Source organism: Grammomys surdaster, unplaced genomic scaffold (genome assembly GCF_004785775.1).
Source record: "Grammomys surdaster isolate TR1022 unplaced genomic scaffold, NIH_TR_1.0 210, whole genome shotgun sequence".
NCBI classification, from domain to species: Eukaryota; Metazoa; Chordata; class Mammalia; order Rodentia; family Muridae; genus Grammomys; species Grammomys surdaster.
In genome coordinates this window covers 1032225-1045484 of record NW_021604655.1, presented here as the reverse complement: position 1 = coordinate 1045484, position 13260 = coordinate 1032225, and the positions used below count along the sequence as shown (strand labels likewise).

Below are 13260 nucleotides of genomic sequence, written 5' to 3'. Positions count from 1 at the left end.
CTACATGCTGGTGTCCTCTGCATCTACTCCAGCAGATCTGCCTGGATGTATGATTTAGTTTGCCAGCTTTGCCTGCCTGCATGCCAGGGTCTGTCTGTGCTTTGCTCAGTCCTGGTGTGCCGAGTTCATCCAACTTTGAGATGGAAACTACACCCATTTTATAGATGAGGAAACTGAGGCTCGGACAAATTAGGAGATTCAGTTTGGGACCTGAGTTTGTGCTAGCTGTTGGCTAATGTCCCAGTCCTATGAGGGTCTGTTCACTAACTTGGTCACCACTGAGTTGATGGTGGTGTGTGTGCGCGCGTGTGTGCCCCACCGATGGCTTCCTTCCTATGCTGAGCTCTTCTAGACTCCCCTTGAGACCACAGGAACAATGATGAATTAATCTCATCACTTTATCAAGGAGGCACTTAGAGAAATTACAAGACGAGGCCACCAGCCTGGTTTTGCTGGCAGCGAGCCGCCGGGCCCATAAAACAAATTGAACCAAATAAGTAAGTAGAATTAGGGACACACAGAGGCACTAGGCACTCTTGTGTGTCTGCGGGCATGTGTGCACATCCGTATATCCTGAAAGGTTAAGAGCATTGTTAGCACTCTGGCCCCAGGATGTACTCTTGTCCTGTCCCCTTGCCTTAGGAGGACAACACTGTCAAACCCACATTGCTTTTGAGAACTCCCCTCCCCAGGGGCCCCCTGCTCCCATTCTGAGCAATAACCCGCAGCTCTGCTCCGCTCTCACACACGGGCTGGCTGGCCACAGTGCAGCTGAGGGCAGAGCACAGAGGTCTGCACTGTGCACCCCAAGCCGACCACCTGGGTTCAGTTTCCAGGCTGCTTCTGCTAACAACAACCCTCCCTCCCCAGACTCTCACTGTATAACCTACCCCATCCCGAGGTGATCGTCCTGCCACATTATCCCTGGCTCTCATCTGTAAGAAGGGAGAAGTTGGTTGGTTAAGTTAAAGACAATTTACATTGAGCAGGGTTGCAGCTGTGTCACCAGACCCCTGGTTATTTAGTGGTTAGCGTGCCTTGTGAGCCTATGAGTGTCAGGTATTTGATCTGCCAAGAGGAACTGGCCTGCACGAGGAAATAGAGGACAGGGACAGCCGGGGAGCCTGGGGTGGTCAGCACAGAGAAGTGACACCTTCTTAGCTGGGTCTGGATTGGTGGCTGCAGGCCGGGGGCAGAGGGCACTTGGTGGACCTGCCTCTGTTTGCCAGTTCTAGGAGTTGGCTCAGGCTGTGCCGGCTGTGGGGATGATAGGCTGAGATAGGGGACAGCCTACAGAGCCTCGAAGCCTACACACATGGAACTGACGCATCAGCTGAGCATGCGTTTCCCCTTCTTGTTTATCTTTAATATTACCATTTATAGCCTGGGGTAGACACTCAACACCTGTAATCCAAGAACTGAGTTTGAGGCCAGCCTGGGCTACAGAGTGAGACCCTATCTCAAAAATTTAAAATTACTGAAAAACTGAAAACAAACAGAAAACACGTTTATATGATGATGGAAGTTGCTGCCATGCCTCAGCGGACTTTCTATGAAGTTATGCAAGTGAGTTCTAAGGAATAACATTAGAGGGGTTGGTGAGACGGCTCGGTGGGTGCTTGTTGCTAAGTTTGATGATGATCTGAGTTCGCGCCTCAGAATTCACACATATTGGAAGGAAGGAACCAGAAGCTGTCCTCTGATCTCCAAACATGCACTGGAGGCACCCGGGGTCACACATAAACAGTGCACACCTACGTACACAAACAACATCATGCAACACACACACACACACACACATTGAGGAATGAAAACATGTGTGAGAAAACAGTCCTGTTGTCCACAGGGGTCTCGGGTTCCCTGGCCTATGCTGTGGTGCCGCTGCAGTGTGGTCAGTTGGGCCCATTCCTGACACTGCTTCAGAGCCCTTCATCATTGGCAGGCCCCGGCCTCTTAGACCTAACAGTGTTTCCGTATCCCACACCAGGAGGCTGTGGTGTAGGATGCTCTGTGACACTTAACCTCCCCTCCCAGCCACCAGGCCACCTCAGCTGTGGGTTAGCGACAGCCAGCCTGCCTTTGTTGGTGAGGTACTTCCTGATTTCTTCAAGCTCCTTGGGAGGTACAGGGGAGGAGGTATAAGGGCTCTGGAACTGAGGCAGTTCACTTTGGTTTCCTGAGTCTCCATTTCTTGGTCTGTGACTTAGGTACTGATAGGCCAGCTCAGAGTTATGGTAAGGGTCTAGAGAGCTGATCCAGAGGCTGCACATGGTAGGTGCATGATAAACCCTCAATATTATTACTGTGAGTAGATGTGGAGCAGGACAGGTACCCAGCTTCTCCTTGGCCCTCTGGGATGGGATGACGACCTGGTGCCTTTCTGTTATTCCTCTTCTAGTACCAGGCATGTTGTAGGCACACCCCCAACATTTGTTAAATAGATGTTGAATAGGCAGGGAAGCCAGAATAGACACTGTCCCTGTGTCAGAAAGGTAGCCATGTTTTCAGGATGAACATGTGTTTATAAAACAACCAACCTGTGTGCTGAAGTGGTTTGTTGTTTTAATAGTTTGAGACAGTCTGGACATGTAGCTCTGGTTGCCCTCAAACCATTGAGCACCCTCCCAGGTGCTGGGACAAATAGAATGGTTTCCCATACTTAACTGTAGTTCTATATGAGACACACTATGTAGTTCTTTTTTGAGACAGACTGTATGTCTATGGTCTAGGCTGCCCTCCCAATTCTGTTCTGTTGCCAGTGGTGACCTTGAACTTCTAATCTTCCTGCCTCTACTTCCACCACCAGGCCTGGTGTATGCGGTGTAACCCAAACCCCAGACTTGGTGACGTCAAGCAAGCACTTTATAACAGCTACGTCCTCAGCCCTATTTTGTTTTAAAGACAGGGTCTCCCTAATTCAGGCTGGCCTTGAACTTGATTTGTAGACAAGATTGACTTGACTCCTGATCTTCCTGCCTCCACTTTCCACCCAGGTGCTAAAATTGCAGAGCTAGGGAGATGGCTCAGTGGGTGAAGGCAGTGTGCTGGCAAGCCTGAAATCCTAAGTACAATCCCCAGGAACCTTGTGGTGGATGGAGAAAACCCGTCTCCTCGACAGTTGTCTTCTGACCTACACACACACACACATACATACGCACGCGCACACACACACACACAAATAAATAATCAAATGTATAATAGTAAAAAAAAAATGACAGGAACATAAACTGTCAATTCTAACCTGGGCTACAATTCTTTTGGTTTATGTTTTGTTTTTGTTTTGTTTTTTTGAGACAGGGTCTCACTGTGTAGTCCTGGCTGGCCTCAAACTCAGAGATTTGCCTGCTTCTGCAGGGATTAAAGGTGGGTACCACCACATCCAGTCTAGGCTACAATTTTTTTCAAGACAGGGTTTCCCTGTAGCCCTGGCTGTCTTGGAACTTAGGCTAGCCTTGAACTCACAGAGATCTGCTTCCTGAGTGAGTGCTGGGATGAAAGGCGTTTGCCACCACCGCCAGCCAAGGCTACAAGTTTTTACAGTGATCTTTCACGTAAGATTTTGCTTAACCCTTCCCTTAGGAGCTAACAATGGTTTTCTAGATGAGAGAACTAAGGCTTGGTGACAGGAAAGTGTTTCCTCAAAGTCAGGGGAGCTAGGTGTGGCCTGGCCCCAGCGGGAGGCAGAGTCCAGGTCCTTCCACAATTTCCTGGGCTTTTCCTAGTGACTGGGGCAAGGTAGAGGCTGGAGTTGCTGGGGTGGTCTGTGTTGTTTAGCTTTGCATGGTGGCTGTTTTCCTGAGGTAAAATGCTGGCTCAATATATTTCGATGCCATCCCTCCTCCAATCCTGTGACTGTTTCAGAACCATGAGAGACCATTCTTGGGAGAACATTTTTCTCCTGGCGGCTTTTTGGCCTACCCAGCTTACAGGCTGGAACTGACATGGGAGAGTTTGAAGCATTCTGACAACCACTTAGAGTCCCTGCTCTAGAAGCAATTCCCTATGCAAACCTGGGTGGGGCAAGTCAGCTTTGACCAATTAATCCCCAGATTGTGAATCTAATTGGTCGGGGTCCTAAACGGACCGCAGACACCTGGTAACCATCTCTCTGTTGCAGGAAACATCGAGTACAACTGCCCGGCCACCAACGAATGTGAGATCACCAAACGGAGGCGCAAATCCTGTCAGGCCTGCCGATTCATGAAATGCCTCAAAGTGGGGATGCTGAAGGAAGGTAAGAGGCCCACAGCCAAGCACCAGGGTCGGGGATCAGCTCAGTTTGTCTTGGTGGGGAGAGTCAGGTCTGTGTAAGGGTACCTACAGGCTGAGGGCCTCATCAAGGACCTTCCCAAGGGCAGTATGTGTGTAAATGCAGCTACAGGCTGGTTTGCAAAATAGCTGCCTGATGGCCATCTCTTCTTGGAAAGCTGTGGGCGAGCAGTATGGTAGTCCAGAGGCCCCAAGGATCCTTTTGGGACTCTAGACCCTATTTGGAGCCTCAGCTGTAAGCTTGTCACTCTGGGAAGTCCTCATTTGGACTGGCTGCTTCTCTCCTTTCTCCCTACCAACCATCTTGGCAAGTGACTTTAGAATCCCTGGTCCTCCTTCAGGTTTGCAGGTAATCCCTTGCACACTCTGGAGTTGCACCACGTCACAAGGGTCAACTGAGCTTTGTTAGTTCCAGCCAAGGTGTTTGTTTTTATTATTATTGGTTTTTTTTTGTTTAGTTTTTTGAGACAGGGTTTCTCTGTGTAGCCCTGGCTGTCCTGGAACTCACTCGGTAGACCAGGCTGGCCTCGAACTCAGAAATCCACCTGCCTCTGCCTCCCAAGTGCTGGGATTAAAGGCGTGCACCACCACTGCCCAGCTGTTATTTATTTATATCTTTGACCCCCATGAATAGCTTTTATCCTTCATAGATTTAGGAAATTAACTTTACACGTCTGTATTTTGTGTGTGTGTATGTGTACATATGAGTGCCTGCATGTATATGTGTGCATACCTGGTGTTCTTGGAGGTCAGAAGAGGGCATCCATCTCCTGTAAGTTTCGGAGTGGGTGCTGGAAACCGAACCCCGGTCCTAGGTTGAGTTAACTAAAGCACAGTGAAACTAGCATCCTGTGCATCTTTTTTTACTTTAAAATGGCTCCTAGAAACTGTAAGGTAATGTCCAGCTTATTGTACGGAAGATGCCGTAAGACTCTTCTCTCCTCACCATCTCTGTGGATGGGCCTGGTTTGAATCTTAGTACCATTTTGTGAATGGTGTGTGTATGTGTGTCCGTTGCATGTATCCACAACTTTGCATGTGCACACGTGTATCTCCTTCAGAGAGAGGTAGTGTAAATTCTTGCAGATCATCTTCTGAGCCTTGATCCTTCATAACATGGAAGGAAGCAGGAAAAGTCTGTGGGGATGAGGAACGAGGCAGGCAAAGAGAAAGGGGGCATGCTGAGGGGTGCAGTCTTCCCTGGGAAGGGCAAGGTGGGGTTGCTCACCTCCCAAACCTAGCTCAACCTTCAGCAGGCTGGCAACTTACCCCACTCCTCTCCTGTGCCCTGGAGAAGTGTCTACCTCTGAGCTGTTTTGCCTATGAGACAGCTTGGGCGGGCCTTCTAGTGTTAAGGAAATGTTCAGGTCCTTTCCTCACCTGGGCTAAGTTTAGCATCTGCAACTATGAAGAAGCTCTCCGGGTGGATCCCAATTGCCTCTTGGGTCTGAGGTGTGATGAAACACCATGACCAAAGCAATTTGGGAAGGAAAGGGTTTATCTAGCTTACACTTCCACATTGTAGTCCATCATTGAAGGAAGTCAGGACAGGAACTCAAACAGGGCAGGAACCCGGAGGCAGTGCTGCTTACTAGCTTCTTCCTCATGGCTTACACAGCCTGCTTTCTTGTAGAACCCAGGACCACCAGCCCGAGGATGGTTCCACTCACAGTGGGCTGGACCCTCCCATATCAATCACTAATTAGAAAAATGCCCTACAGGCTTTCCTGCAGCCCGATTTTATGGAGGCATTTTCTTAATTGAGGTCCCTCCTCTCAGATAACTTTATAGCTTGTATCAAGTTGACATAAAACTATTCACCACAACTCCCTTCTTTGTCATTTTCTTAACCCCTTGGTGACGTCTTGGCTGCCGTTCAGAGGGCTCTGGAGGAAACAGCCTCCTTCTCCTTTGAAATAGGCTGTGTTGGGCCTATATGGAAGAACAACCATGTTCACTCAATGGCACAGTTTCGATCTTGGTTGTATATAATGTGACCAAGATGGAGGTTGGACTTGATCCCCTGCCTCCTACACCAGGGTCTTTTTGCTGCCAAGCCTCCTGGTGTTCTCAGATGAGGAGGCCCACAGAGGCAGGCCTGGTTGGTCTTCTTACACTTGTTCTTTGGTACAGGGAGCCTGAGGGTTTCTAGGATTTGAAGAGACTTCTTCCTCCTAAGCCACAGAGATAGAACTGCCATCTTATTCTGGAAGCTGAGTAAGACACCAATTCAGACTAGAGCCAGTTGTGCAGATATTTCCTTGGCTGGAGTATGCCTTGTTCTCTGCCTGCTTTCCACACCTTAGGAATCAAGGCAAAAGGCAGCCTCTCTCCTTTAAGATGATTAATGGGGCTTGCAGGGGCTGGAGAGATGGCTGGTGCACCTTCAGCCACCCTCTAGCTTGAGAAGATCAGGCCCAGGTCTGGACCTTCCTTTTTCATGCCTTCTGCCTCTCCCCTTGCCTCCCCCCCTCCCCATGACAGAAGCTAGGAATGGGGGAGTCACTACTCAGTCCCTTGACAGCTGGAGTGCTCAGGATTCTCTTTCGTCTCACCAATGACAGGAGAGGCATGACCAAGCACACTGAAGGTCTGTAGGGGCAGTGGGGGAAGATCCCTGGGCTGGCCCCTGAAAGATAAGCCCATGGATAATGCTGGGCTCTAATGGTGGGAGTGGTGTGCTGGGAGGATGCCTGCTGACCAAGTGGGAGGACTTGCAGGGTGATCCCACAGTTGTCTCTCCTCCAGGAGTGGCTTCCCTCATGGCAGCCAGATGTCTCCTGTCCTCATGATATACTGAGCCTGATTCAGCCATTTGGGAGCTTTACCTGAGGGAGGAAGAGACAGTCACCAGGGCACATCCCGCCACACCTCCGATGCTGGCAGGCCTGTATCTGAAAGAGAAAAACTGACAGGAAGCCCCCTGAGTGTGAGCAAAGCTGAGCTCTTAGCTTAGTGTGGGTCCCCATAGAACTCTGTGATACCTGGCATCAGAAGCCCCACTGGGACCAGTCTTGGAGGAGCCTGCAGGAGTCTGGGTTTCTGCCAGGAAGAGTTTTTGGCAGTTGTCCTAGCTCCTGCTTTGTTTGGGTGTCCCTTCTTGCTTACATGTTCAAGGTCTAGTCCCTGGGGGCTAGCCTGGGCTCCTGCTGCACTCTGACTTGCACACTTTGGTGTGCCGCTTGCTCCCTGTGTTAGGCTCTCACGGTCAGCTGGCTAACAGGAGTTCCCGAGTCTTCCAGGGAAGCTGGGAAACAAACATTCTCCTCCCTGTCCCCATCCCTGTTCTACATGTCAGAACCATATTTTCCATCTTCTAACTACCCAGCAGCTTGTAAGGAGTATTTTTTGCTACCCCTTCTTTAAGCTCACACACACACACACACACACACACACACAGTTAATTTATTTTCAACCTGCCTTATGGCTTAATTGCTGGGCGCTTCTAACCTCCCTCGGCTAGTGTGCCCTTCCCAGTACTCTTAGCTCAGCACCCTAAAGCAGCTCAAGATGTCTCCAGTAACTTTCTTGGTAAAATAGTGCATGTCACTGATCCATGATTAAGGGCTCCAGCCATTACTAGGGATGACGACAGATGTGAGGTATACTCTGTTACAGGATCAAAGCCTGTCCCATTCCTTAGCTGGTTGGAGATGGATCCTGTTTCCCACATGGCTTCCTTTGGTTTGCCCAGGATGACTGGAATAGCCAGTGAATGAAAAGGTGATGTCCCAAAGTCTTTATGCAGTTCCTTTGAACGGCAATCCATATTTTCAGGGAAAGTCGTCCTTTCTTAGTGTGTAGAATTGGATATAAAATGTGACTTAGGTTCAGAGGTGGTGACTGGCATTTGTGGTTCCTGTACATAATTCTCGCTGGACCTTTCTTCACTTGTAGTGATACCTGCTGTTCACCAGGTAAAGGTGAGAATCCTGTCAGACAGCCATGGCAGTGTCTTGGTGTGTCAGCCCCCTGGTGCCAGTTCAGCTAGAGTTAGATTCACTCAGGTTCTGATAGTCTCTCTTCAGTTGCCCACGGAGTTGAGTGAGGTTGACAGGACCCATTGATCTCCTTTGGATATGTTGGGGGTACTCTATGGGGGATGCCGTTCCCTTAAGCTGATCCTCTCTAAGTTCTGGGATCAGAATGGAATGAGACAGTCCCCTGGCATCTCAAGTGTGGGCTGATTTAGTCTTCAGACCAGAAGAACTCTGAAAATCAATCCACTTGCTGCATCTATCAGGCGCCCCCACCCCCAAGTCTTCAGTTCAGCTTCTGGACTTGCATACTCCCTACCCCGCCCCCGCCCCAGCCAGTTTGTCCCTGCCAGCTCCACCTTTTCCTCTCCTGACTTACCCACCCTCTAGCCACTCCTGCTGTTTCCTCCCTGTTCAGCCCTGCCTGCCTCTTCCCAAGTGTTTTCTGAAAGAAATTTGATTTCAGTGAGAGCTGGGCTGACGGCCATGCAATATGCTTTCACTCTCTCCGTGCGCGATGGAAAAGCGGAAAGCTCCTCCAGGGATTCTGGGTAATTGGGTTAGTGGCCAGCTTATGTCAGGAAATTAAAAGGGGGCCCTGATCAGGTTCCTGCTGCATAGAATCTAGTAGTTTTGTATTTATAGAGTGCTCTGCCTCTAGTCTGTGCCAGAAATACTACTGTTTTGGCCTTGTGAATGAAGGAAGTGACATTCTTTTGCTTTTCCAAAATATATTAATGTTTTTGAAACAAACCAACTCTTCAGCATGTCAGAGGACAGCACTACTTTCTGCCTATACACATGTACCCTCCTGCCCCCCAATCTGATAGCTCACAAGGTCTTCCCAAAGCCTCCTGGACACTCAGGTACAATGACCTCTGGCTGGACAGGTGTTGATTGAATACAGACAGCTGCTTGTGCTATGTGGAATTCTTCTTACCTTTCACTCCTGGCATTTGACACCAGAGCATTGGATCACAGGTTCAGCCTATTGGGTCAGATTCTGTTTGACCATTTAGCAGCTCCCCGGGAAAGCTGCTTAGACCTCCCTAAACTTCACTTCCCTCCTGGAAAATGAGAGTCATAACGTGGCCATTATCATCTTGTTTTCCCCATCTCCAGGAATGTCTCTTGGATTCCACCATGATGTCTGATGTTGATTTTTTTTTGTTTTGTTTTTTGTTTTTTGTTTTTGGAGACGGTTTCTCTGTGGAGCCCTGGTTGTCCTGGAACTCACTCTGTAGAGCAGGCTGGCCACGAACTCAGAAATCTGCCTGCCTCTGCCTCCCAAGTACTGGGATTAAAGGCGTGTGCCTTCCTGTACTAGCATTGATTTTTGCTGTTGTTGTTTTGCTTTTAACTGGTGGGTAACTGCATTTATAGGGCACGTTGTAGTGCTTGGCTTTAGGTATATACTATATGAAGATTCAAAATTAACGAACCTATCCATCCTATCGCCAGTTAATTTTGTCTGTCATTAGGAACATTAACATTCTTTATTAGCAGACATCTGAGAGCATTGCTTTCTTCACTGTGGACCTAGGCGGTGCAGGTCACAGACCAAGCTTTCCCGGATCACCGGGCTCTTTTGTTTGAATCTTCCCTTTCCTAAAACACCCAAAAGCGATTTTCTCTTTTCTATAATCTGGAAAGCAGTTTGGGGGTCCCCATACACACTTAGCTAATGATCCCTATGTCATGTTGTCTTGAAAATAGAAACAGTAAAATAGAAAGTTTGTTGAGTAGGTAGGTCTTCTGCCTCAGTCCCTTGTATCGATTTCTGTTGTTTGTTTTGAGGCAGGGTTTCTCTATGCAGTTCTAACTGTTCTGGAGTATGAAGCTATAGACCAGGCTGGCTTTGAACTCACAAAGATACTCCTGCCTCTGTCTCCCAAGTGCTGGGATTAAAGTGCTGGGATTAAAGTCATATGCTGCCACCATTCACCTCCTTTTGTGTTGATTTCCTGATTCTCTTTTTTAAATAGGTATGTAGTAGTTCAAAGGTCTCTGGCTGTACAAGACAGGGTAGCAGGGTCGCTCACAAGCCTGTGACCTACACCTATGACTCCAGTTCTCAACGGTAGTCAGGACACAGGGTCCTTTCATTCACAGACTTGGAGGAGCCTAATCACATGGACATCCCGGTCAGTAGAAGAGCCTGGAATTGTTTTTAGCTGAGATGTAGCTGAGATGTGGTGTGTTCCGCAAAAACCCGGTTGGGATGGAAGAAGGGTATTTAAAGTACACACATCTTCAAATATACTTTCTTACTTTTATTTCTCGTGCGTGTGCTCGTGCAGATGCCATGGCATGTGTATGGAGGTCAGAGGTCAATTTTTGGGAGTCAGTTTTTAGGTCCCGGGTTGCCAGGTTGTGTAGTGACACCTTTACCTGCTGAGCCACCTCAGTGGCCCAGGACAGGTGTGAGCATATGCCAAACAGGAAGAACACAGACACCTCCACCACAGGAAGGCAGAAGCACCATTAAAGGTCCCTGTCATTCCCCTGTCTTTTCTTTTTCTTCATTCTTGGAGGAAACCATTATCCTGGCTTTTGTGTTATTTTCTCTTTGAGGTTCTCCTGGAGATTTTGTTTGCTGGGAAGGGCTTTCATTCTGTAGCTCAGGGCAACCTTCTCAGCAATCCTCCTGCCATGGTTTCCCAAAGGCTGGACTTACATTGATGAGCCATCTTACCCAGCTTCAAGTTTTATTCTAGTATTTTGGTTTTTAGTTTTTATTGATTTTATATGTGATTTGTGGGGGGGGCAGTGGTGTGGTTTTTTTTGAGCTAGAGCCTCACTATGTAGCTCTGGCTGTCCTGGAATACACTCATGAGTTTGCTTTTAATTATTCTGTGTGCTGGATGTAGTGCTGCAGGCCTCTAATCCCAGCATTTGGGAGGTAGAGGTAGACAGCCTGGTCTACGTATTAAATTTCTGGGCAGTCTGAGACCCTGCCTCAAGACAAAAAAAGTTGGTGTGTCTGGTGTCTGTGTGCCATGTGTTCATGGGTACCCTTGGAGGCCAGAAGAGGGCCTTGGATCCCCCCCCCCCCCCCACCTGGAATTAGGCAGCTGGGAACCACCTGACACTGCTGCTGGAATTTGAACCCAGGTCCATTGAAAGAGTGACAAATGATCCTGACGGCTATAGCATCTCTCTAGCCTAGGATCCTGGACCACTGTAGCCAGTACCTCCTAGGCAGTGCTGCTTCTCACAAGGTTTGTTTATTTTTTATTTCTCTGAAGTAGAAGCCACTAAAGAAGATGTTTTGCCATAAGTACTCAACCCCACTGATGTAACGAGAGGCTGAGTGGTGTTTTATAAAGGGCGGAGGTTGGACTTGGCCCATGGACTGGAGTGTACTAACTTCTTCCCTTAGTGTTTGGGCTGTGGGCTATCATAGAAGCACCATGTCTATGTTTATTTCCCAGATGCATATGTAGAATAGTTAGTTTCCCAGGGGAAGGGCCTGGAGCATATATAGTATGTATGTATCAGTGCCCAGGCCAGAAGAGGACACTGACTATTCTGCTTTACCAGTTTTTGCCTTGTTCCCTTAGACTGTCTATGGAACTTGGAGCTAAGCAGGCACCTGCAAGCCGCAGTGGTCTTCCCATCTCTGCCCCCTACGAAGTGCTGGGTTAGAAACCATGCTAGCTTTTGTTTGTTTTTCAAGATTTCTAGACAAGGTTTCTCTGGCTGTCCTGGGACTCAGTCTATATACCAGGCTGGCCTCGAACTCAGAGATTTGCCTACCTCTGGTCCCCAAGTGTTCCAATTATTGGTATGTGCCCCCTCAGACAGCTCAGAGGAATCTTTTAAAAGCCTTAATGAGAGTCTGTCATCTTGTTTTTCATCCTCCTGAAGTTCTCCCTTGTGCTTAGAATAATGCCAAGAATCTGACGACAAGGTCCAGGTCTGCTCTGATACTCCGCCATCAACCTTGCCACTGTGTCCTATCCGAATTCCTATCCCTTCAGCTCCCTTGGAGCCCATTCTCCAATGGGAGAATAGGCTTCTTGGCAGTGTCAGTTCAGTCTCCATGTAGATGTCACCATCCCCATCACTTGCTGTCACAGCCCCCCGTAGACCTTGTCATTGAACTTCCCCTCCTCAAGCAGTGACCTTGTTTGTTTATTTATGCACTTGGCTTATTTTGTTTACTCTGCCATCTCCCAACACCTGTGTTCTTAATTCAGGAAGCAGGGTGGCAAATTGCCTTTCCATTGGACTGTCAGCTCCAGGGTGGTAGTGTGCATGATTGAAAGGCCCCAGCGGAGAATCTGAGACCAGCAGGTTGTGGTGCCGTGATTGATTAACACTGTCTATCACAGGCAAGGAAATGGAAAACTGTGGCACTGGGATGGGACCTGTCATGCTTGATCTGGCCCAGGTGTGCTTGGGTGATTTTTATTTTTTCCCCTAGCCCACATAGCTAGGATCTGACAGAGCTGGGTGTAGTCTAGGCTCCTTGTAGGGAACTCGTCCTAACCTCAGGGTACTTTCCCTGCCCAGCAGGAACCTGTAGTCTCTCCCCAGCAAGCTTGGAGTAGGGCCTAGCTGGACTGACTTTCCCATGGTAGGTGAAGTTTTAGACATTGGCCAGTGGGAACACAGGAATGACACAGGCAAAATGTCCTCAGTGGTGTGATGCCATCGACCAGAAGGGTCTAGAGGAGGGAGAGTGACAGTAGATAGTCATTGATAGCTAGAATACTGGCGTTCCCCTTCAGCTGTTTAGGTACCTGGAGTCTACAGAAGAGTTGGCAGGAGCTTGGGAATATAGGTAGAGGTGTGTTTGTTTACCCACCAGGAGAGTGTCCCCCCCCCTTCCTTCCCCTCCCATCCCACTTCCTCCCTCCCTTCCTCTCACCCTCATCACCAGGTGTACTGGTAAGTTTTTTCAACTTGACACAAACCTATACGTATCTCGGAAGAGGTAGTCTTAACTGAGAAAATTTCTCCAGGACATTGGTCTGAAGGCAAGTCTATAGGTGTGTTATCTTGTTTT

At 48.6% G+C, this 13260-nt stretch overlaps 1 protein-coding gene across 2 annotated transcripts in view; it reads left to right on the top strand.

Annotated features, from left to right (window-relative positions):
* The window catches only part of Esrrb (estrogen related receptor beta), a 99738-nt gene that overhangs the window by 65477 nt on the left and 21001 nt on the right, over positions 1-13260 (top strand). Inside the window, exon 3 of one of the 2 annotated variants that reach the window (XM_028771912.1) lies at positions 4118-4234. The exons of the other annotated variant lie outside the window; for it this stretch is intronic. Coding sequence (XP_028627745.1) covers positions 4118-4234 — 117 coding nt within the window. The remainder of the gene's footprint in view (positions 1-4117; positions 4235-13260) is intronic. 2 annotated transcript variants of the gene reach the window in all.